This window comes from Cyprinodon tularosa, unplaced genomic scaffold, assembly GCF_016077235.1.
Source record: "Cyprinodon tularosa strain WSP-4 unplaced genomic scaffold, ASM1607723v1 ctg442, whole genome shotgun sequence".
NCBI classification, from domain to species: Eukaryota; Metazoa; Chordata; class Actinopteri; order Cyprinodontiformes; family Cyprinodontidae; genus Cyprinodon; species Cyprinodon tularosa.
Window position 1 is genome coordinate 542,258 of NW_024039166.1, and position 26,389 is coordinate 568,646.

A 26,389-nucleotide genomic window follows, 5' to 3' on the forward strand; every position below is an offset into this window, starting at 1 on the left:
TATATTACTTAATATTTACATCTCCACAGCTTTCCTTTTTACCAGTGAGTGTATGCTGCTTTACAAAAAAGTGATTCCTTCATCTGAAAGCATTTTGAAACTCGTCCCCAGGCCTCTCGGCTTTAAAGCAGCTGTTGCACAGTTTTGGTCGTACTTCCTCACACGTGCTTTCTGGACTTGACCGTTGACCTGCGGTTGTGACGGGCTCCGAACTCGGTCCACATTGCCGAGCATCAGAAGCTGGAGCTTGTCCAAATGTCTTCATGTGCAGTTTACTATCCGCCCGCCTGCAGCTCCTCCTGGAGCTGATCACTGACAGCAGAAGCGACTACTGCTCCAGAATCATGGCCTCCTGGAAGGCTTCGATCCATCTAAAGATGAAAGCACAAAAAAGCCTTTGTTGATTTTTTTTAGCTGAACAGATTTTGTTTTTTTTACTGTGGGTAAAGCTGTTTTTCCCGCTTAAGGATTTAATATATTTTTTTACAGATAATGTGAGATTTTTACTGTATAACGAAACCTAAAACAAAACTAGCTTTTAAATGTTCACCAGTGCTCTCATTGTTGTCTTGTATTTAACTCTGAACAAGAGTTAGATCTAAATCTAGAAAGTTAGATTTCAAAAAAATCCTTAAAAGCACCTCTTTTTATCTGACATCGTTTATCTTTACTTTAAACAAACTGAAGGAAAAAAATGTGTAAAATGTAAACCCTCCTGTTCAAACTCTACTATGGCTGTTTTTAATTGTTCGCTTTACTCTTCTTTACCCTTTTCTGGTGTCTATTTCTATATTATTATATTTTTGTTGCATATTTTATGCACATATTTCTTTTTTTGAAACGTGTTAAAACAAAGATAAACAGAGGAAAAATATCAGCTGTTTAGAAATAGTACTTAGCAGAATTGTTTAATCGTTTTCTACGTTACTTTTTCCAGTATATATTTAGCTAAATATTCTATCTTATATGGAAGTAAATTTGTGTCGCTGGGATTTGAATTAAAAATGCCACCGAAATTTATTTCAATGGTGAGTTTATTACTTTCATTTTTCTGTAGTTGAGTTAGCGTTAGCTTGCAGCATGACTGAGCCGGTCATACAAGCTAACGCTAACTCAACGGTGAGTTTATTATTTTAATTTTTCTGTAGTTGAGTTAGTGTTAGCTTGCAGCATGACTGAGCCGGTCATACAAGCTAACGCTAACTCAACTACAGAAAAATGAAAGTAATAAACTCACCGTTGAGTTAGCGTTAGCTTGCATGTCCGGCTCAGTCATGCTGGTTTTCCTTCGCTATGAGCACCACAAGCGTCACGTGACTAAGAAAACGTAACGGGATTGGCTGGGTGTTGGACGCCACAATCCATTGCTAATGTCTGTGACCCGAAGTAACCCTTCCCTTTTTACGCTGAATTTAGACGCCGAATTTAAGACAGTGAAAAAGAGCGAGTTGAATCTCAGGAGGCTGAAAATATAAGAGTTTGAATTTTGAAAGGTTGAATTTTTTTATCTTCAGATTTTTTTAATACTCAAAAATTAAACTGAAAAATAAGTATTGAAAATGTAATCACTTTGAAATAGTAATGTGAATTTTTAGCTTGAAGAAAAAATAACAAATGAAATTTCAACTGTGTAGAAATAATGACAATGATTTTTTTTTTTAGGTAAAAAAATGTGTTCTGAATATATTTTAACACTGAAACAGTAAGAAAAAACATACATTTAAATTTCTGTGGCATTTTTAATTCAAATCCCAGCGACACAGATTTACTTCCATAATCTTAGAGTCTATCTTGATTTATAGAAAATATTTTGGTAGTGAAACTGATAAAAAACTGATAAAAATAGAGTGATGGATTTTCCCACCTCTGCGCCGTGGGAATGTCGTCTGCCTTGAATATGTAGAACAGCGTGTTTTTGTGATAGAGCTTGAACTGCAGCTTCTGAGCCGGCCCGTTCTTCTCCTCCCTCAGGAAGAAACCCAGCAAAGGTTGGCTCTCCAGCGCCGCCACGTCCTACGCCAAAACAGAACCGCTCAGTGTTAGAGGGAGCAGAGCGGCGTGGCGTCTATGAAAACATCAGCAGGCTCAGGCGGATTACCTCGCTAGCAGCGTAGGTGTACAGAACTTTATTCTTTATGACGAACCACAGCCTTTTCCATTGCTTCTTGTTGCCTTTGGACCTGTGTAGGTAGCCGCTCATGGAGGAGTTTTCTGTGTTGGCGGACACCTGGACGCGGAAAGATGAGACGGATCTTAGGATCCTTAAGTCGCTCTCTAAACTGGGAAAAACGCTGAGCTGCTTTGTACCTCTTTTAGTGCAGCGGGGATCTTCTTCTGTTTTCTTGTGAAGGAAAACGCTCCAGATTTAATTGGAGATGTTGATGATGAAGCTCTGCGGTCACCTGGAATGGATAATATTATAAAACATGAAAATTGTTTGTTTTATCTGAGGTTTTGCATAGTTTTACATACAAATTATAGTTTTGCCAGTGAAAGAAATTCAGCTTGCTTTAACTACTCAGGGTAAGATATCGACTGTATGCATCAAATCCACATAACAAAGTAAAAAAAAAAAAAAACCGCAGCTGGTTTTCATTACTGTTTTCCTGAAGCTTGGCGAAGCAGTGGTCGCACACGCGAGCCGGTTGGTTCTTCAAGTACTCCAGGTAGTACTTATTAGTAGAGCAGGCCTGACACACCACCTATCAGACAGACGTGGAGCTGCGGTTAGGAGTGGAGTTTTTTATTACGCTGAAGGCTCATCCTAATGTCTGCAGACCTTCCCACAGGCCCGGCAGTGATGCCTCCTCCATGTGAGGGTGAACTCGCAGGTGCAGATCATGCACATGGTGGCTCTCAGGTCTGGAATCCATATGGGAGCTTTTGAGCCTAAAGGGGCGCCGCTGTCAACGACACCTTCCGCCTGTATGGACAGAGATGGTATTAATTTATTTGCACATTTTAACAAAATAAAAGTTGTTTAAAGGTTTATAAGGATGTGGTTAATCATTATTTTCTTGCATGTTTATTAGCAGTGCTTTTTTCTTCCAATCAGCGTTCGATTTAATTTCTTAGAAAGAGCTCTCCATGAGCAGCTAGTTTCTTTAGCATCTTGTCTTGGTACTCCTTGGCCTAGGTTGGTATGGTCTTGACTAGGGCTGCAACTAATGATTATTTTGCAAATCGATTAATCTGTCGATTATTCCTTTTGATTAATCGATTAATACTCAGACAAAAATTCCTTAAATAAAACTTTTTTATGAAATTAAACCAGGTGAAACTTAAACTTTTCCACTTGTAGAGTTCTGGCTAGAGCTTATTGACAAAATTATTATTTTTTTTATCTTAAATGGAGAATATTTATATATATTTTTTTTTTACAATTTTGGTATATTTACTACTCAAAGTGGGTGTCTCTGTCAACTAAAGGCATGTTTTTTATTGCAGAGGTCACGGATTAGCGGACCGCGGTCTGGATCTGGACCCAGCAGGTGGTTCCAGATCCAGACCGGACCAACCTGATTTAAAACATTTATAAATTACTGCATGTTGTTCGACGACAGTGTCTAACTTCACTTGCACTGCTTCTCCTGTTAATATGATAAAGCCCTCCGGAGTGTCCGAAACCAGGCTACACGGGATACAAATTAGCCAATGAGCTGCTTTCAGTCTGGGTTGCTGCTGCTGCTACTTTTAGACACAGAAACCTGTGGCAAGCGATGGGAAAGAAGGAGAAGATGATGAGAAAAAGAGAGCAGAGAAAGTTTGGACTGCTGGAAGAACTGTGGTGAACTGGTGAAAGAAAAGTGAAATGGTGCTCAAAGATGACCCTGAACATTTAGAGGATGTTTGGCTCAACCTGCTGCTGTGAAGCAGGATTCTCCATCTTGAACAGAATCAAATATAAATATGGATCCAGGCTCAAAATGAGCTCCTTGATATGTGCTTTAGAACGGCTTAGTCTCCATTCAAACCCAGGTTTAAATCCTTGCAGGGCAGCCTAAAGCCCTCTGCTCTCATTAAGACAGAAAAAAGAAAAAACAATCGGTCAGTTCAGGTGTTTTATAAAATATGTGAATCAGGAAACTGCCTACATACCAAACTGAGCGATTGTTGTTCTCTACTTCAAAAAAAAAAAAAAAAAATGTATATATATTTGTTTTAATTAAAAATTCTATGTATAACATGGATGCATAAAAAACAAATTTTATTTTAGTGTTAAATTCTGTTTAAAGTAACAGATAATAATTAAAAACATCTCTGGACCTTTACTGGTTGGTGATTTTCTTTATTCAGACCCCGCAGATTTTTAATTGTTTACCCCTGTTTTAGAGTCTCTTTACTCCAGTTAACGATTAATCAATTACTGAATTAGATGGCGATTATTTCAATAATCGATTAATCCGATTAATTGTTTCAGCCCTAATCTTGATTACAATTGATTGTTTTGGTTCTCTTTAAACCCAGAGTTAGACGTTGATCAATAAAGCAACAGCAGAATATAGAACATTTACCCCAATGCTGTTATTTACTGGTTTAATAAGCTATAAGCATCAAAGTTAATGGGAGGGAAAACATGAAATAAATCTTTGTGTAATGAATGTGTTCATCTCTGGGTGTCACACTGATTAATAGTTACCTCTTCCTGACTTCGGCTCGATATGAAAGTTATTTTCTTCTTGGTGTAATCTTCGATAGCCTTGCCGATGGCCTCCAGCCACTCATCTCTCTCTTTAGCCGAGCTGCAAACACAAAGTAGGACAGAACTCAAAGTCACAGTTAACACCTTTAAGGTCGGATTGTTCCGGGGGCCGAGTGCTGACCTGGCGGACAGGATGAAGGAGCGCTCAACGCTTTCGATGTTTAGCTCATTCTGATAGGCCTCCTGACTGGGCTTACTCACCTGGGAATAAAAAAGAATCAAAATGTGGTTTTATAAACTGATGGTAATGAGAATTATTAGTAAAACCACCCGCTTGTTGTGCCTCTAACCTTCATTCCAGCCAGAGACAGAACGCTGTTGAGTTTATACTGGGCAGACTGGACCGGAGTGGTGTACATGAGAGCATCGTTGAACTGAAACAAATGGAAATAAAACACTAGCAATGAAAAGAGGGTGAAAATTTTTTTTATGATGCTCCTACAAATATAGATCAGTCCAAACGGACAAATAAATATAGACTAAATATTTAAATAAAGATCTTATCAGCAGAGGTAGTTGTTTTCTGATCAATCATTTTACAAATGGAGTTAAAAGCTGGAATAAATTGGTTAACCAATTAAATGCAACTGCGAATTCATGTTTTAATTAATGGCTGCAGCTGAAACGTGTGGCTTACCAGGAAAAACATCCGCGGCTGCATGACTTTCCTAGACAGCTTCATCAGCGTCCCCTCCTTCAGAAACACCTGGAAAGAGAGACATGTTTGCCTAATGTTTGCAATGCCAGGTCCAAAGGCTGAGCGGCCGTCCTCCAAGGCTCTGAACAGACTCCCACACTGTGACCCTCCATCACTTTTTTTAACATGTAAATAAAAGTCTGACATTCCCTAATCTGGTGCTTTTGACAGGATTTTTATATTATTAAAGTTGTAGGACGTACCCTGCCTGGCTGAACGATCTCATGCTGGCCGTTGAGACTGTACTGAATCTGCATCAGCTTCTGAAAGTTATCCTGCAAAACAGCAACATGCACATGAGGAGGAGGGGCGGCTGATTCTGCAAAACTAACGTGATTAAAAGCCTTACCCCTTGCTTCATGATGTCATTGGCATGATTGGCTACTTCCTTCACGACGCTGAGTGCAGCTGCATGGTGAGGACACATAAAAAAATCAGTGAAGGGTGTATTTTAAACCTTAAAACAGTCGATGCAAGAAAAAAACACAGATTCTCAACTAACTTTGTGTGTCTTTATAGTCCTCAGAGTCCTCAGGGAGGTTCTTCAGATAATCTGCAAAAGAGTAAAATGTTTAAACACATCATTTCCCAGCAAAACTCAACTATGTGTCAGTTTGTTTTTTTTGTTTTTTTAAATATCTAGAATGGTTATTCATTATTTCCTGGTCTTATCTCACAAAGTAAGATTGTGATCCTGTTTCAGTTTTACTGCTTCATCTTTTTATTTCATCCTGTCATATTTCACCTCTGCTGTTTATTATCGACACAGTTGCCTTCATTTTTCTGTCACATTTAAATAAATATTTTGGTCATTCTGCTTTAACGTTCATGTATTATTTTTAACATTTAAAGCATTTCTACCATTTAATGTTTACCTTCACTCTTTATTAAAAGCTTATTTATTTTCATCCCGTTACTTTTACTGATACTTTATTCATTTTTAATTCAATTCAGAATATAATCATTTAATTTTATGCCAACTTATTTTAAATTTTAGTCGCATTCTAATAATTCTTTAAGGTAATTTAAATTTAAGATTCCCTTTTTTAGCACCTAGAGGTTCCTTCCTTTAATCTTCCATTTTTTAGACATATAAAAATCAACAAAATAGTTAATTTTAGTTTGGCTGAACTTTTGTTCACCATAAAAAAAAAATCAACCTATATTTTGAAACCCTTCTCAAACCCAGACATGCTCTTTAATTAATTAATTATCTTTAGTCTATTCTCTGTATAAATGTATGCCACTGACAATAAATTAAGAAACTAAACCAACATTTGTAATTTTTCACTTTTTCACAATGTTAGAATTGTTTTACTTAGATGCAGGATGTATTTTTGCTTCAGTCCACAAGGTGGCGATATGCTACATAAGTGTCTGCCAACAGAGCATCCTCATTCTCGTGCTGCCAATAAAGTGGTGCCATGATCTAATAAAGTGTTGACCTGGAGTGCTGAGAGGACAGAGCAGAGAAGGAGAAGGAGTTTGTACCTGTGAGCAGCAGCTGGTACTGAGGGATCCTCTGCACTGGTTTCAGAAGGTAGTGTTTCAGAGCCAGGCTGGCACATCGTGGACTCATCTGAGTCAAAAAAACAAACACAAAGCTTTCGAAGATTGCATACGAAGACACAAACGCTGACAAACACAGCTTTAAAATTATTTTAATTTGAGTTGCTTTGATGCAAAGGTACCAGTAACCTTGTTTGCATTAAACGCTTTAATTCTTGTTCAGCAAAAAGCCTTTAAATGAATTAATTTTTCATTGCTGCAGCATAATTTTACACTGAAAATATAAAAATTATCCCAATTTAAGATTAGAAATGTATTTAATAAAACCCCCTTTGGAGAAATTCTTAATATCCTGTCTGTTTACTTTTTAAAAGCCCGTTTTTACCAAAAGGAGAAGTCTACTGACCATCTGTCTTCATTTGAACTACACTATTTTAATGTACAGCTAATTTTCAATAGAATTTTTTCCCCCAACACTGAGATTTTTCTCGTTGAGGTGGATGTGAATTTATGCTGCTGCAATCTAGAAAATACACATGAAATAATTACCTCAAACTCTCGGACGACAGACGCAAACGCCGGGTTCTTCCTGCACTGCTCATCCAGCAGAGCCACGTTGTTGTCAAACTGCCGGATGTAGGTGGAATACATCTTCAGGTAGGGACCTTTCTGGACAAAGATGTCCGACAATCTCTGATGGTCGCTCCTGTAAACAGATCGGCAGTAAGTTTGTCGGTAAGCTGAGGAGACTAATAAATCCAGCGACCTAAAGGTTATTTGAAGACATTTTAGTTTCCATTTTATCTCCATTCAAGTAATAAAACAGGCTCTCCTTTGAGAAACTAGAGTTGGTGGAGAAATAAGACTAAAAAAAGTAGAAACGATCATACAGTGATGAGAAAAGTATTTTCTCCCTTATAGATTTGTCCTGTTTTTGCCTTTTTATCGAATTAGAAGGTTCCAGATCCTCAAAAATTTTAAAATGTAACAAAAAAAAAAAAAAAATCAATCAATAAATAAAAAAACCAACAGGTAAAAAAGCAAAATTGACACTTTGGGTGTCTTTAACTGTGGAAGAATTTTGGTCAGTTTGATGTAGCTCCAGAAAAAAAGAAAAAAACAATTGCATTTTCTTATTTCAAGTTATCTAATTATCTTATTTTAAGAGTAAAAATACTCATTCTATTGGCAAATCCTCTTACTTACCTACTTAAATTAAGGGTAAATACACTTAATTTAAGAAATCTTTACTTATTTCTAGATTGTTTTTGCAGTGAAAAGGTCTCCGTAAACCTTTCATTTGGTTTTGTTTTTAAGCCAATCAGAAGTGACCTGACGGTGTTCTGATAGGATGCGCATTAGTTTGAATGTTAGATTACCAGTGTGCCACCCTCTCCTCCAGCTCCCTCAGCAGGTCTTTGTTCAGCTGGTACAGCTGCGGCAGGTAGTAGAGAATCTGACTGAGGATCCGCTCTTCCACCACTGGCTTCCCGTTCTGACGCGTTGCCTTGGCAACAGCATCCCGAAAGTCCTAAAGAGAAAAACGGGGTAAAAATCATGGACAGGACTGCGCTGCAGCTGAACAGGAACACCTGGTCATAAACTGCCTGCTCCCTCTCACTCGTTTTATAAATCAGTAAAGTCAGCATTTTGAGTTTGCCAAGTGCACCGACATGCACCTGGGAGGAAGCAGGGAGGCCGAGCAGGGACATGATGTCCTCTTCAAATTCTGCTCTGACTCAAAGAAATACAGAGGATCTCCGAACAGTAGAGTGCATATCATGAAATTACATCAAGATCTAACAGATTCAGAAAAATGAGCAGATAGGAAACAGAATTATGATAGGCATGCATGTGCTGAGGTCATGGCTTGCAGCCTTAGGAAGCAGCTGCTGCAGAGCCAGAAGAATGTTATCTGACCTCTTCTGTTGGCCAGGGCTCCACTTCTGGCCCTTCCCCCAGCAGGGATTTCTACTAAACAAGCCGTTGTTTTACTAAAGCTATCAGACAGGTGGACACTAGAGCCACATCAACAGGCTATTAGGAGCTTTCTATACTTATTTAAATTCTATGTGTGTCCTTAATAAACAAAGGCTAATAGAAGTTCATGTTTTGATTGTCTGAAAGAAAAATATTCAATAGAAAAATCCAAGTGTCACATAAGCGTCTTAACCTTACTTTATTCCAGGTATTTAAAGTGATTCTGTAATTATACTCAGTGGGGATGAAAAGCAGATTTCTGGGTGCAGTGGGGATGTTTATGGATGATTTTCTATACAAAGCTAAACATCCTGTAGTCAGCTGGTCAATGATCCCCATTAGTAAACTAATGGGACAGCATAGATATAAATATTGGACACAACAAGATGACAATAAATGACTAATGCAGCATTTAAAGGATAAAAGCATCATTTTGGAGGCTTACATTTATTTAAACAGTGGCAGTTCTGAGATAGCCTTTAGTTTAGGGCCAGATATAAACTTCCCAAGCTGCAGCATGAGGCCATATTTCATTGTGCTTAGACAGTTAGAAAATTGATTCAGGGCACAACTGACTGATCATGATTTTTCTCTGCTAATTTGATAAAATGACGCCGCTGGCTCATAAATCTAAACTCTCCGTATCAACAACAAACCAAAGGGAATGTGAATATATTTCTCTTTATATGTGACTTTCTCTATTGACGCTCTGTAATTCAAACGTTTGCCTCCTTCACAAGAAAGTCACGACGGATAAACTGTGAGAATGAAATGGCTCCCTATAGGTTTTAGAGACAGAGACATGACATCTGTTTAAAATTGTGCTCTGACTCAGAGAAATGCAAAGGATTTCCTGACAGTAGAGTGAATATAACTTTACATCCATCTATAGTTAAGAGTCATCTGTAAAGAAATGCAGTTTATACCATTGTTATAAATAAGTTTCACAAGGAGAATAGAAAACAGAAGGGAGCCAACAACTCGACCCTGAGGCACACCACCGTTTAAGCCTCTTTCCCAATTAAAGTAGCGGGTCAACACAGGTTTTTCAACCATGGGTCGACCCGCTAACGATCAACATTTGGTGCAGTAAGTTTTCTTTATTGTTTTGTTCTTTTGTCTGTCCGAATCTCTCTCACCAATGCTGCAGCATGTTTATCGATTGCGAACAGAGTTGTTTTGGCTTTTTATATAAGATGGGACCAGCGCAATATGTTGATCTCCGTATGTTGCGCTCAATGGTATCACATAAATTAGCGGGTCAACCTTGGTTATCTTCCCACAGTAAACCGATTGGAACTGAGCTCTTTTAAAGGCATACTATGCACCATTTTTCAGTTAATTAATGTGTTCCATAACGTTTTGGATGATTAAATGAGTCATTTCAGGTCGAACAAAGGTTTTCTCGGCCGCCCTGGTGGTCTGTAGGGGAAATACCGTACTTGCAATTGCAGGAGCCCTTGGCCCGCACCCACAGGCTCAGAAGTCTGGTGCATCGCGAGAGTCGCTCTTGTTTAACGGCGAGAACTGCTACACGCCCCCAGTGAAAGGCATGCTCGTTGCTAGCGCAGTGGCGATATTTGTGCAGTTATTATGGCGGAACCAGCGAGAAAACAGCGAAAGCCCATGTCGGAACCATGCTAAATTTTCAAACTCGAAAATTGGAACAAAATAGTCACTTACCGCAGCAGACATGGTGATTCGTTGCGTTCGCCTGTCTGCTAACCTCAAAACAACCGCGCCTGGCTTGACGGAGAAACCAGGAGAACAGCTGAGCATATTTACGACAGTGCACTTTTACTTTCGCCCTCTGGGGGGAGCCGCGCTGGAAAATCAACACCGGTTGCATAGTATACCTTTAAGGCCCTTTTAACCCGCGTCACTTGCCAAGTCATTTGATGCGTCATTTGCCACTAAATTCCCGGGTTTAAAGAGGTGTTTCGTCCAGTGGTACTAACAATTAACTGCCTATAAGATAATCTTATTTAAAGCATCGGTTCCCAAGGTTGGGGCGGTTTAACGAGCAAAGGGTCTAGAAATCTACAACAGAAATTAAACTAAAGATAAATATTGATGATGAGGGATATTTATGTGTTTAAAGATATTAAAACAAATAACCAATTATAGTGGTTTTAATTGTCTTTTTATCCTGTGGTTGACAGTTTCTTTTTTTATTTATTTATTGTATATTTGTATTCCAACCAAAGGTACGGGTTCTGACACCATGCTGGTATTATTTTGTGGGTCTGAAGCTGAACGGTTTGGGAACCTCTGATTTAGAGGGAAAGAACTGATGGAACTATAAACAGCACAAAAGACTTAAAATCAATGATTTCTCAGGAAAGTTAAACAAGTATGGTTTCTTTTATCACTCTAGACTTGAATTACATGTTCAAAACTAAGTTTAAAAAAAGGAATGGATAGTTTGATCAAATAACTAACTACATAAAAATAAAACAATGTTATCGGAACAAAGAAATCTCTCTTCCTCAGAGTATCTATTGGGATTTTATTGCGTAAGACACGCTTCAATATATTATCGGTTCCTTCTTATCCTAAAAAAACCATTTTCACCTTTCAGTGAAGCAGCTTTTTGATGATTAAAATTAAAGTAAAAGGGCAAAACATTGTCTTAAAAATGGCCACTCTTCTGGTGGACATGTACGGCTTCTTTTAATTCATCAACCAACGTCACAACAGAAAACAGATGCCAACGCACACAAGAACACTCTCCAACCTTATGGGAGGTTAATTGTCTCTTTAAAGTTTTCTCTTAGATTAAAACAAATTCACTCCCTTTACGGTGGTTTTATTTAAAGAAAGGATCAAAGCAGCTCTCTCCTCATTGTGGTAACATATTTACCTGCCTGCCGCTGTCCCAGTCAAACCAGTAAACCCCTTTAACACACCACACATCAAGAGAAAAAGCTTTCATCTCCACTCAAACAGCGTCGGCACAAAAACTAATCCTGTCTTTCTGCTTCACAGAGGGCACCACATGTCCTTTGACTAGAGATGAGTAAACACAACACTTACTATGTGAAGAAGCTTTAGGACATCCACAAACCTGCAAAGAAAAAGCATGATAAATGATTTTAAATCACTTTTAAACACAAGTTTTTAGTCTGAGACACTCACACTTTCTCTGAGCTCATGATTTCCTGGGCAATGTGCACCACCTTCTTCCTCTTCATCTCATCCTCCTGCTGATGATAACAAACACAAACAGTAAGACGATCCTCCAGAAAAGGTGAAACCCAAACAGCTTTAACTCACAGACTCACTGCAGGTCACCATGATCATCTCCTGGTGTTTAAAAATCACAGAACGACGTCTCGTTTGGTCTCTTTCTGCTGCTGCCTGCTCACTTAATTTGGCCCCTGCCTGACTGCTCCTATCTACAGTAAGGCTGTATTTGTGGAGCATTGAGGGGCTTCAGACACAAGTGTTGACAGCATCATGGAGCAGGTCATGCAGGACGAATAAAGGAAGGGGGGGAAAAAATGGTTCAAAGAGAGAGGGAGCTATTCCTGAACCTGCAGCCCCTATGTTTGCTCTCCCCCCCTGCTTTCAACACACAATCATCCACTTCTAAACGCCTGTCACAGGCAGCAAACATGCTGGGCAGCATGCGAGTGTTGATACTGTCAGTCAGCTTCAAAAGCTTCCTGAGGTCGGCTCTCTTTTCACTCCAGATGTTTTCACCCTGAAAGTAGGACTGGCCAATTTGTACTTAAAATCTTATCACGACATCGGCTGACATTATTGTAATAATTGTAAAAAAAATGTCGGTATCTCTGTGGCTGTGACTGCTTACCACACACTGCAAAAACAATCTAGAAATGAGTAAAAAAGTCTTAAATTAAGTACATTTGAGCAGGAAAATAAGATGATTTGCCAATGGAATTTGTATTTTTACTCTTAAAATAAGATAATTAGATAATACACACTTGAAATAAGACAATGTAATCGTTTTTTCTTATTTTAAATGTAAATTGTCTTGTTCCATTGGCAAAGTGTTACACTTACCTCATTAATTCAAGAAAGAATGCACTTATTTTACTCATTTGAGATTAGAATTTTTTGCAGTGCAGCAAGCATAGCCCCACAGCTTCTTCAGGACAGCAGTCACTTAAAGACTTATATGATTTATATGACCAAATATCTTGTGGTAACGGCATTTAATTATTTGCAATGCCCCAAACATACAAACAAAACAACAAAACAAACAAAAAAAGTACTAAAAATTAAAAATTCACCCAGCTTCTGAAGTTTTTTTCTTATTTATTAGTTTGACGAAAAATCTAAATTCTCATGTCTCGAACTTTTCACAAAGGTGCCCATCCCTACTTTAAAGGTACATTTCTTTAAAAGGGTGTTCATAACTTTTATTCTTTTTTATCATGTTAGAATCAACAGCTGAGTTTCCATTACAAATGTGCGCAAAACTATGTGTCACAGTCTTGGTTTTGTTATGTTTATTTAGAGTATTTAGTTTTACTTTGCTCCTTGTTTTAGTGTTTAATTATTATTTTGTTGTTTTCTTGTTAGTTCCTGTCCAGATTTTCCATTTGTTGTCCTCTGCTGCCCTCTTGTGTCCTCTATCCCTAGCTCTGTTTTCTGCTCTGTTCTCAACTGTTTCCAATCCTCTCGTTAGCCCTCTCTTTGTCTCTGTCCCCTTTAAAAGCCCTCCCTCTTCAGTTCCTGTTGGCTGGATCCTCGTCTAACGTCTGTCTGCTTACCTCGTCTCTCCCTGGCTCCTAGAGTTTGGTTTCCCCAGATGTCTCCTTGGTTCTGGTTTGTTTGTTATTTTTGTTGGATTTTTTTATTCCTGCCTCTGTACCTGTGGACCTCATTAAACCCACCTAAATTCACCTCTGCCTACTTGCCTCTGCTTTCGGGTCCTCAATCCAACACCAAATCGTGACACTATGTTGATTTTCTACTAATATCAAATAGCAAAGTTTGACAATTCCTTTATTTCTATTAGGTAAGTAAATAAGTAATGCTTATTTATATAGCACCTTTCACAGACATAGAGGTAACAAAGTGCTTCACAAAATTACAATACAAACAAATATGCATTTATAGTCACAAAGACATGGTCATAAAACAAACCTTAATCTACTAGAATTAAAAGGCTTTCTTAAACAAGTAGATTTTCAGTTCACTCTTATGTTGTCTTATGTCTTATGTGCATATGTTGGTTAATGCAATAACTCTTGAAAACAACACGGGAGCCGCAGATGCAAACACACAGCTCTACTGGGCGCCATCATCCTCCAACTACTTCTGCTCTTCTTCTTTGTCTTTTTAAAAGGCACTGTTTCCATGGCAATTTTCCTGTTTTTTTTTCAAAGTGACCAAAAACCACCTCAATAAAGCGTCAAAAAAATTTATAGAACACTGAGATTTTTTTAAAGCTGCAGTGTGTCCATTTAGCAAAGTTATTTTTGTAATTTCAACTTGATGTTTAATGGAAACACAGCTACTGTAAAGATTTATTAGGATTTGATATGCAACAGAAAGTAGTCAAAAGTGTCAAGAGAAAGAAAATGATGGTTTACTCATGATTCGCTACAAATAATATACAAGACTGGAATAAGATCTGTCTAACACTTAAAAAACATCTATTACTTCTAGGGATGGACGATATAATCGGCCCCCTATCGACATCGGCCTGTATCGGCCTTAAAACTGAATATCGGCCATCGGCCACCCCACCGATATTTAACCCGATATTTGATCAGCTTCTGAGTTTCTAAAGTCAAAAAAAAAGAAATAATACTACTTCTTCTTCTTCCTCCAAAACTTCTTTTTTACAGACTTAAAAACTCCTAAAGACGAGGGAAAAAATATTGATACATTAAAATATCCCAATATCTTCATATGCTGATATATTGCCATTTAAAAACACCATATCAATCTCTTTTACTAATGAAATATTGCTATATGTCATTGTTATGCTAAAAATTCCCCGGAAAATTCAAGAAACTTTGCCATATTTTTATATGTTGATATATTGACGCGGTATCGATCTATTTTACTAACAAAATCTCACAAGAATTTGCAAAATCTCACGAGAGTTTGTAACAGAACGATGAAATTTCACGAGATTTTGAAAGTAAAATAGATCGATACCGCGTTTTTAAAAATCAATTTGATATCAGCATATGAAAATATATTTGAGTATATTATTTTTCAAAGTGTCAGAAATGGAAAACAAAACTGCTATTTTCAATGACTACTTATTTTTGTCCAGCTTTAACATCAGTACCGATATCGGTTATCGGCTACATGAGTTTTAAAATATCGGCATATCAGATATTGGCCAAAATCCCAATATCGTGCATCCCTAATTACTTCTCAACAGCTAACCTGAGGAGAAAAATCAAAACAAAAAATTCCCCACAATGCTGTGTTCAGAGTAATAGGTAAAAATAAGTGTATTTTACGTGTTTTCTGGAGCCTTTACACGACACATTGCAAACTTCCTTTGACCTTTTTGGCTTTATGTTCTAACCTTCTCTAAAGATGGTCTGGCCGTCCTATCAACACATTTCAACTGAGCCGTGGATCTTTATAAGCTGTTAGGTTTAGTCAAATAAAGTGCATCACAATTTGTGCATTTTCAAAAAGTTTAACTTGCAACTAATTCCAGCAGTTAATCATTATGTTTCCCCCTATTTTATATTGCCTTTAAATACAATAATGTAATTTATATTTATATGTGTGATTTTTAATATGTTAGTTCCAACAATTCAAGGTTGCATAACTGGCTTCAGCAGTTGTGGAAGTTGTGAATCACACCATATTAGCAAATGTTTGGGGTTTAATTTCATACTTAATTACTTTCTGACTGCTGGGTGAGTCATTGAAGCGCTCTGTAATTGCCTGAATTCCAGACAGGATGAAATCAGAGTACCTGTCTGTCTGCCTCGTCCAGGTGCTCCTTGCTGGAGGTAGAGCTGTTGTCCTCTTCGTCTGAACTGTGCATCTCCTCCTCCTCAGAGTGGACATCGTCCTTTAACCAGTCGCTGTTTGGGGAAAACACAAAGAGGATGTGAGGGTCAGGGAAGGAATAAGCTCCTCTTTCATCATGCATGAGTCTGCAGAAAAGGATACAGGTAGGGCGGCAGAAGAGTGAATGAGTGTTTAGAAAAATACTCCCTGGTAATTAAAGTTTAAACAAATCTTGTGGAATGAACTCAGTCCAAACCTTAGCTACCTAACTGTGACATAAAAAATGAATCACTTTAAAGTCCAACTTTAAACTCTTAAGGAACGTTTCACTGAAGGGTTCAAAGAACCTTTAAACAAACCACTGAACTCCAAAAATAAATGACCACAACTATGAAAATAATCAAAGCACACCTCGACGGTATGGAGGATGTAAGAGTGAAGAGAAGGTGGAAACTTTTTTTCATATAATTATATAAAGAAACATTTCAGCCTGTTTTCAGTGAAATGTCAGAACGTAGGAGTTTCCTGCTTGTTGAGGATTTTACCTCAAAGCATCTCAGTGATATCACGGTCTGGTTAAACTCAGCCAAGGATAAGTCACTGAATTCCAAACATATTCACAAGTTCAGCTTGGATGCAGTTTTGCTTGGTTTGTATAATGCAAGCATGAGGAAATAACATCATATATATCATTATTATATCGGGGAAGTGTTATCCCTAAAACCACACCTGACATATATCCAAATATAAGACAAGACAAGATTTTATAAACAACATCGCTATTAAATATTTTCCAGATATTAAGGAATGCAGGGAAAAAGTTATCTTTTATTTTTATAATTGCCAGGATGCTATCTTTTTTGTTTTAAATATGTGATGCCTGTTAGAGCTTAGAAATAAAATGGTCAGATCCGTTTTCCATCTTGTGAGTTTTTATGGAAAGCAGACTTGTGCTTGAATGGAAAGATGATCCCATCGTAGCAGAATTGGTGATATCGCCGCAAACATTGCAACGTTACCCTAACCGGGGATGCAACCAACGACTACGTTGCTAATCGATTCTTTTTTAGATTAATAATCAGATGGCAAAAGTTTCCTAAAAGAGGATTTTACGAGCTAAAAATCAGCATAAAAGAAAACTTCTAAGACAAACCAGGAACCTGGTTTAGGTTTAAATAAAGCATGGAGGCGGCTGCATCTTTCTTCCAAGCTAAACTTTAAATCAAAATCCTGTTTATAGAAAAAAAACATTCATCCATTTTCATTTATGCTTATCCCTGCTGGGGTCACGAGGGGTGCTGGTGCCTATCTCAAGCTGTCTATAGGTGAGAGGCGGTGCACAACCTGGACAGGTCACCAGTCCATCACAGGGCAACACAGAGACAAACAGGACAAACAACCATTCACGCAACAATTAAGGCCAATTTATACTTCTGATGGATAGCCTCTGCAACCGTCAAATCTGACTCTGTGACCTGCACCTCAAAAAAATCCTGACTACACATCGGATGTTCGCAAACCTGTGCAGGCCTCAAGCTGAAGTGAGCAGACAAAAAGCAGCTGTGATTGGTCCTTGGTATGCCTGTCCAGCTGTCTGTGTGGTCGTCCTTCTCTATTCGGTGCCATTTTTAAAAACCGAGGAACAACTACAATGGACGACTACGACGAAAGGTTAATCAGTCTTTTTGCCAACTCCATTAACAGAACCTGTTCTTCTTCAATGTCTAGCAATGCTTCATCCATCTGAGTGACCGTGACCATTGTTTTTTTGGAAGATAAACACTCACGACGGCGCCGCCCAAGATCTCACTAGTTCTTGGATAGGCTCCCTCTTGCGCTTTGGCAGGAAACTGCCAAAAAAATTCCAGACCGACGTTGCAGAAGCATAGCAGCAAAACTGGCTTGCGACCAGACCCAAGCGACATTTGATGTGTGCTGTTGCAGAAGTAGCCATGTTTTCATGTTTTTAGTTTGTGGGAGGAAGTGAGTACCTGGAGAGAACCCACGCATGCACAGGGAGAACTTGCAAACTCTATGCCAGGAATCAAACCCAGCATACCCGGTTCGATTCGCGTGTGTTGCGTTCCGTTCATGCGCTGCTTCTTTTTCTCACAGGCGAAGCGTTTACACTCCAGAGCAGAAGGTGGCGGTACTGCGACCAAAGCCAACCACCAGTAGTAAACAAGAAGAAGAAGCGAAGCAGCTTAGCCGGGTGTAGCAGAAAAAAATCAGTTGTTGTGGAGAATTGTGTGCGTATGGCGAGTGGAAAAGAACAGGAGTTGGAAGACGCGCCAGCAGCACTTTATAGGTCTGCTGTATGGGACCACTTTGCATTTAGAGTGACCTATGATGACGGCGAAAAGAAAGTTGTGTATAAAAGTGCAACAGTGTGCAAGCATTTTGCAACACGACCAACATGTCAGGCTAACAATCAACATATACCGAACTGAACCGAAAACCGTGACCATGAAACCGTGAACCGAACCGTGGATTTTGTGAACTGTTCCACCCCTAATATATATATATATATATATATTTATTTATTTGATTTTTCCTTTTTTTTAATCTAAGTTGTATTTTTAAATGACTCAAACATGGAACGTTTGTTTTACATAGACATTACATTTATCAATCTTGTGCCAAGCTGGTATTGGCATGGGTGTTGCGATATGATTCGTGCCACGATACTTGGGTCACGATACGTTATTATCTATATATTGTCATATCACCATATATTGCGATATTTTTCCTGCTATCAAAACTAAATGTATAGGTAAAAAAGCAACCTCTGTATATGTTCATCAGATGATATTGATCGCTCAGTTATTTTGGTGTCCGTGTTCTTTGGGGTTTGAGTCAGCCCACGTCTTCCACTGTGCGTCAACCACAGATATGTCGCTGCGCCGCACAGCAAAAGGGCTCCATAGCACCATCTGCCTGAGTGGCGGTACAAAGGTAGCCCATTTTCCCTCAGTTTTAGGTAAAAATGATTTGCTTAAAAAATGGATACTAGGAACTAAAAGACCGATATTATATCATGCAGCCAAAAATCACGAATTTTTTTCCACACCCCTAGAGCCAAGCCTTTACCAGAACAGTTATGTTTGCTGAGACATTTCAACCTGCACTCCTAAAACCTGCCTCTTATCGTGCTTCTGGCAGCTCATCGACACTCACACTCGGGTCTTCCCACAGTAGGCGGTCTCTGCCAGATTAGGACAAGCAGCAACATGTGTTTGTGCCTTTAATGTTTAGATCTGGCTTTCCTGTTTTGTTTGTTTCCTGCTGAATAAAGCCATGCTATCCTGAGAGATTGCAACCTGAGAAATTAAAAGTTGTTTAGTTCTGTTCCCAGAATGAAAATGCAAAGCTTCAGGATGGTTATTGCAGAAAAAAAAACACAAATCCTTTTCTTTTCCTTTCTTTCTTACCTAAAAGCCCAAATTTCTCCCTTTTTGTCCCAGATTCTTTATTCCACGTCTTCCTTGTCTCCATTCGGTTTCTCCAGCATTGTGGATCAGGCACAGAGCGACACTTGTTTACAGCCCAAGGCTACTTACATAAACTTAACAGGCTCGGATGCCTGGGAAACACCACGGATTCGCTGGCTGCTTCTGTCTTCGCTTTAACAAACACCCCAGTTCTGCATACCAGACTGAATTAAGAAGCAGTGCACATCTTAGATGCTTTAAAGGCTGATATAAAATCTGTAGAAAACAGAACCTAGAATGGATCCTGACAGCATCCGATATCCAGAGGAAATAGAAGACTTCTGAGATGATAAACACGGCTGACTTCTCGATCATAAATACTGAACTGAATAAACTGTTTTATTTTAGTCTGGAAGTTAAAAAAACAACAAAGGAAAGTATAAAAACTAACAGATTTTTTACGAAATCTGACAGCAAACATCTCAATAAACACATTATTATGAAATTTTATCACATTATCTCTTTAAATGTGATTTTAAGTCAGTTTAATCGAAGTAAATGTTTAATATTTGCTTTATCAGGATTTTTTTCAGTATTAATCCTATCTTAAAATAGCATAACATACATTTTAAATATATTATTACATCCAGATTTCACTGTAATAATGAAGGTTTAATTATCTTGAGCTCCAAAGCTCTAAAAATGTTTTTGTTGTGATGAAAGTGATATTAAACTCTTGCTTTCTTTCATGATAACTGATTATTTTTTTTATAGTTGATGAGCCTCTAAGCTTCTTTAGTCAAGAGAACGAAATTATTTTCTCAAATTATTAAGAACATTTTTTTCTCTCTAGGGACAAAAATCTTTTGCTAGATTATATAAACATCAGTCTCGATACGCTGCAATTTTGTGTTCTTCTGCTTTTTTTTCTCCTTTTAGTTTATTTATCCTAGTATCTTGAAATATTTAGAGCTATAAAATAAGAAAACTTTTTTGGAGGAGTGCTGTAATTTAAAAAAAAATATCTGTACATGGAAAAGAGTCTGCTAATGTTTTCCCTTTTAACACTTCTATCCAGAGCTGAACAAGGCTGTCAATTTTTATGATGTCACACATGGAGACAAAAATGACAGATCAAATGTTTTGAGACAAAAATCCATTTTTTTTTTGTTGGCAAAGCTTCATTAAAAGACTGTAAGAGATTAATGATTCATTTTGCAGCATATCCAGACTTTCCTTTCCCTGACAGACCATTTCTGCAGAATGTTAACCACAGAAATCAACTTCAGTGAGGAAATAAAAACATACGACTGGATTTCATAAACAAGCAACCAGAGAAGCTTCATTTGTAGAAAAGTTATGTGAGAAAAATGTGAAATGTGTCAAAAAATAATAGTTTTGCCTCCAGATGTTTAGCCTGTTATGAATTAGAATGAATCAAACTAATTCGGCATTTATTTGTGAATTTATACAAATATATGTTACAGATTTTAGTTCCTTACCAATCATTTCCTGCTATAATCATCCCATGTTTGCTACTTTTTTTGCCCTACCTGTTTTATTCCTGTAGTTAAAATCTCCATGAAAAAAAAAATCAGTTAAAAACGCTTTTATTTTTTATTTACCCTTTTCTATTGGCTCTTTGTTCAGCATGAGAACCAACCAGTGAACAGAGGCAGTGGCTGGGAGAGAAAGCAGGATAAGGTTAAAAAGAGGTTAAACGTGGTGCGAGGGCAGACAGAACGAGGAGGAGGAGAAGGATGGTGGTTGCTGGAGGTATATTTTCCCTGATTTAGAGCTGTGTGGTGATTTTTGCAATTCTCAAACATTTCCTGCTCTGCTCACTGGAAATAACCCACAGGAAAGCAGGCCCACTCGGCGCTCCGTTCAAAGTCAAAGCCACTGACTCAGAGCATGTCTGCCTTCTAGTAACGAGCTGCTTTGGTCACCTGTTATACCTGTCACAGTTCTCACACCGAAGGGAAACAGGAGGAGTTTAACATCCAAATATAGAGATTTCTTTTTTATACTTTCTTCTGCTTAAAGGCAGAAGACATGAAAATCAAAAGAATTAAAATAACAAGCAAAGTGAAAGTTTTCCTGCTTTAAACTTTTGCTTTCATCTAACACCAACTGAATAAGAAAGATTTTCGGCCCACCTCTCGTATTCGTGCTCGCTGTGAAAGGGGTCCTGCACCTCGTAGATGTTAGCGTCTCCTTCGTCCTGCCAGCCCAGCCTGCCGCTGTGGAACGGCAGGTTCATATACTCTGGGATCTCGTCATACAGCTGCACGTTCTCATACTCCACATCTTCGCTGTGAATATCCGTGTCCTGGATGCAGCTGCTGGGCCGCTCCAGGCTTTTGTCCCCGCTACTGGAGTCCGAGCTGACGCAGTCCAGGGACTGGCCCCCTTTGGCCAGCAGCTTTGGCAGCATCTTCACAGACAGCCGCAGCTCCAGCAGCTTGCGGAAGGAGAGGCTCCTCTTTTGGGAAGAGCTGGCCCGGGTTGCCAGGTCGGCTGCGGAGAAGGACTGCGCCCTCTGCTTGCCCCCTAGCGCCGGCGCTCGGCTTTTAGGCGGCACGCTGCTCCTGGTGGGGATCTGACGGCTGAAAAAAGTGACGCAGGGCCGGGAGAAGCGCCAGGCAGTTTTCTCCTGAGGAGGTGGGGGCAGCTCTCTCATGGGGGTGCTGGCGTGAGGAGGAGCAGGAGGACAGAAGGAGGGCGGCGGCGGTGCGGGCAGGCTGTGTCTCTGAGGTTTCCTCGGCGGCGCCCTCGGGGACTGCTGATCATCGGAAGAAACGGCTTTCCGGCTGTAGACCAGCGGAGGGTGACAGCCCAGTTTGATCTGCTTGGGGAGGCTGTGGCAGATGGGGTACCGCTCAAAGTCGCCGTACCCGTCCTCCTCATCCTCCTCCACCTGCTGAGCCTCTTTACCGGGACCCTCTGAGTCAGGTTGGGAGAGCAGGTCTAAGGAGTGGGAGGTGTTTTTGTTGAGCGAACAGCGGACAGTTCTGAGGAGGCGTGGAGAGAGGGAGGTCTGTCTGGGAGGCGGAACGGGGACGTCTGTCTCTGAATCCACCAAACACGAGTCTCTCTGAGTTTCAGAGTCGTCCTGGTTCTCTGTTCTGACAGACAGAGGAGCCTCTCTCAGTTTGCCCTCAGGCTCATTTGTCTGTTCCTCCACTAGCACCACCTGATCCTGAGTGCCACCCTCCACGCCATCCTGCCTCACCAGGGCCGGCTTTTTAAACCTCCGTGGGTGGGGGACTGGGAGAGGCTTACTGGGAGCAGCAGGGACTGGTAGATCAGGTTGGGAACCGATTAGAAATGTTCGGCTGATGGAATCGGCCCCGTCTCCCTCAGGCTCCGATGGAGCGAAAATTGTCGGGATGTTGCCTGCAACATCACAGGCTGACGTACGCGCCGCAGTCAGCTCGTCTGGATATTTAAGTTCTGAAACCCCACTTTCCTCACGTTTTCCCTCCTCAGTCCTCTCAGCCTCTTTGTTAACTAATCCTCTATCAAGGTATCTCTGTCTTTGAGGTTTATCTCTTGGCTTTTTGCTAATCCTTTCCTCCTTAGAAACAGGTGGGGCCCTCGTCTGGAGCTCCCCTTCCTCTTGTGTGCTATTGCCGGGGGTAACCCCATTCTGCAGAGGCTCTTTATGGAAATCTGCTGGAGACTCAGTCGAGTCTCCATTTTCCTGCGGATGGCACTTGGAGAACTCCTCGCCAGAGCATGAGCAGGCGGGAATGATGTAATCCGACGCACGCCTGCCTGTCTGCGATAAGATCCCATTCTTGGAGTTGAGATGAAAGAGGTTCTCATCCAAAGTCTCCTCCTGGGAGAGACTGAAAGGTTCGGCTGGTTTTGGCGGCGGGGGCGAAACAGGCGGTGGAGAAGTGGCCGTGGATCGAGGAAGGCACGGTTTAGGAGCAACAGCTGGCTTTGGCCTCTTAAGGGTAGAAGGGGAGGGCTGGGAGAGAAGAGGAGACTGGGAGAGAGGACATGGCTTTGGGGCGATGGGTGGCTTGGTTGGAGCAGGGAGTTTTGGTTTGGGAGCTAATGGAGGCTTCTTTACACCTGCATATAAAATAAAAAGAGAGAGAAAATGATGGAAAATCAACAAGTTTCTTACTGGATCTCCCTCGGAAAGGCATGCCCCATTCCCACTTCCTGAAATGTAAGCACCGACAGCTGCAAGCAGAAGTTTAGATGGAGGTCAAAGGGCCAATTGCAGGGTCAGAGGTTCAAACTTAAAAAGAGATTAGGATGCCATTCTTTAAATAAAATATAGAAAACCAACCTTTTGATCTTTCTACTAATAACATTAAAGTTTCTATTATTATATCTCACTTTTTTACTGCAAATAGAGTTAATTTAAGTATGCCTTCATTTCTGTTTTCTGTCGTACAACATTATTTACACCCCTAGAATTTTTTTTTTTTATCAAGCTACAACCATGAACTAAAATTATAGTTTTCATCATGGCTAATTTTGGACCCTTGCTTAGCACTGATCAAATGCATCATCCCCCTTGTGACGTACTACGGTGGTGGGAGTGTCATGATGTGCGCGTGTTTTTATACAGCAGGAGCTGAGATTCCAAAAAAGTTTAAAAAACAATCTGCTGGACTTTGTTTCCAAGTTTGAAGGCGTTTCGCTTCCCATCAAGGAAGCTTTTTCAATTCAAAACTTTGAATTTTTGATGGATTTTGAATTGAAAAAGCTTCCTTGGTGGGAAGCGAAACGTCTTCAAACTTGGAAACAAAGTACAGCAGATTGTTTTTTTTTACTTTTTTGGAATGACTATGACCTGAATCTCTGAGAATCTTCACCAGCATATAAGGAGTTAATTACAGATCAATGTGTGCTAGAATGGTCCAGTCAAATTTCAGATCCCATTTGAGAATAATGTCGTTTTTTAAACAGACATTCTTCATTGAAACTGACTGAGGTAAAAATAAAATATGCTCTAATTTAAGTCCATTTATCGAATAATATTGCATAACAACAAGCAGTTTGAATGTTTTCATAAGGCTCTTTAAAACTAATATAATAATTTTTAAATTTTGGTTCATTTTTCGTTTGTGCACGCCTAATAAATAAACAACTTCTCTGCCACATGTGGATGTCAAGGCTTAGTAGAACTGAACTGTCGTTATGTAATTTTCCACAGACTGTAAATTAAATTCGGAAGGAGGGGAAATAACCCAGTTTAAATAAAGTACCAAACATCACCCTGGTCAGACAAATAAAAGAGCTGTGAAATCAGATGTGGTGCTATATTTTCCGCTTTCTTCCTCACGAGCCGACACCATGAGAAGTGGAGTCATCAAGCGGATGTTTCCTGAAAGGCCAACAACTGAGAAAAAAGGCGCTGCAAAACAAGCAAGCTGCATGCATTACCAAACTTGATTCAAATTTATCTTTAAACATAAGTTATAAACATAAAATCATCCCTATTAACTTATTTATTTCGATATTATTTTGTTTTAGGTTTCTTTTTATAATTCGGCCTTAATATCCAGTTAAAAATTTTATTTTTCATAAGGTAATTATAAACCTTTAGAACTTAGTTCAAGAATAGCGATTTTGAGCATTACCAAACTCCATTCAAAATGAACTATAAACATAAGTTATAAACATAAAATCATCCCGATTAACTTATTTATTTAGATATTATTTTGTTTTAATCTTCTTTGTATAATTCGGCCTTAATATCCAGTTAAAATGTTTAGTTTTCATAAGGTAGTTATAAACTTTAACAGCTTAATTCAAGAATAGCGATTTTGAGCATAACCAAACTCCATTCAAAAGTATCTATAAACATAAGTTATAAACATAAAATCATCTCTTTTAACTTATTTATTTAGATATTCTTTTGTTTTAATATTCTTTTTGGAATTCGGCCTTAATATCCAGTTAAAAATTTTAGTTTTCATGAGGTAATTATAAACTTTTATAACTTAGTTGAAGAATAGCGATTTTGAGCATTACCAAAACTAATTCAAAATTATCCATAAACATAAGTTATAAACTTAAAATCATCACGATTAACTTGTTTATTTCGATATTCTTTTTTTTAAGTTCCTTTTTATAATTCGGCCTTAATATAAATTATTAATCATATTAATCATAAGGTAGTTATAAAATTGTACAACTTAAAGTGTGTCTTTGCATGCTAACAACAAATCCGGTTCATAAAAATATGTGCATCGAGTAGGAAAAGCTTTGAAATAGCAGGAAACGCTTGTTTTTTGTTATTTTTAACGAATCTGGCTGCATGTGCAAGAAAGCTTGACTGATTGCGATTCCATATTTTGTGCAACTCAGCTAAACTGCGCAGCGAAATTTAAAATCAAGCCGATACTATCAGTTTATACCGCTGTAACAGATGATTGGTCAGACTTGTTGCATCAACAGCAGGACAGATGTTAAAGACAAAGGATTTAGCCTTTCCAGCTGCCACAAACACAAAGGGTTACAACTTTCTTCTAAAAAGCACCGACATGTAGCTCAAAACCGATGCTTTTCTATGTTTTTGAAAGCTGATATTATGAAAAACTGTAATTAACTGTGGGTAGGATTAAAAAAGGAGTCAGTGGATGCAATCGACCGTTAGGGATGTTAAAAATGTCTCTCTTTTTGCTTTATTCACATCAAGGCTCCGTACAAAAACGACAATTGGAAAAAACAAACATTGTTGTTTAGCTTTATCTGGAAAAAATATATATCTCTAAGCTAAGAAAAGTTAGCTTCGACACGAACCTGTGCTCATGACTCCCGACTTCTTCTCGCTCCTTTCTCCATGAGTAGAAAAAAATACTTTCAATGGAACTCCGAGAAAATCTGGCTATCTTCCCCCCACTCCATTGTCAGAGGGAAAAGCGAGGCAGGCAGAAAAGCAAGGGCTCCATTTCTGCTGTTCCTTATCTTGCCAGCGCATACACCGATAAAGTTGGTGAGCCAGTTACTTTTTCCATTTTTTTTATCCAAGTTTTCGGCCACGGTGCTTTTCCGAACAGTAAGATGCAGAATTGAAGCGCAACACGTGGGTGCTTCCGGTTAAAAACCTTCAAAATAAAACTACTATTTAAAAAC

General features: G+C 39.0%; 1 protein-coding gene across 1 annotated transcript; it reads right to left on the reverse strand.

Moving 5' to 3' along the window:
* On the reverse strand, positions 1-26,312 carry fgd6 (FYVE, RhoGEF and PH domain containing 6). Its single transcript, XM_038300198.1, has 21 exons — positions 26,057-26,312; positions 21,442-23,368; positions 15,814-15,925; positions 12,027-12,094; positions 11,925-11,955; positions 8,288-8,439; positions 7,458-7,614; positions 6,891-6,978; positions 5,902-5,952; positions 5,749-5,807; positions 5,603-5,674; positions 5,340-5,408; positions 4,993-5,076; positions 4,824-4,903; positions 4,640-4,742; positions 2,780-2,923; positions 2,600-2,702; positions 2,308-2,402; positions 2,099-2,227; positions 1,865-2,013; positions 1-371 (listed from the first exon to the last, which is right to left on the reverse strand). The coding sequence occupies exons 1-21, from the start codon at positions 26,064-26,066 to the stop codon at positions 329-331; spliced, it is 3,726 nt and encodes a 1,241-aa protein (XP_038156126.1). The 5' UTR covers positions 26,067-26,312; the 3' UTR covers positions 1-328.
* Between the last annotated feature and the right edge of the window lie 77 nt (positions 26,313-26,389).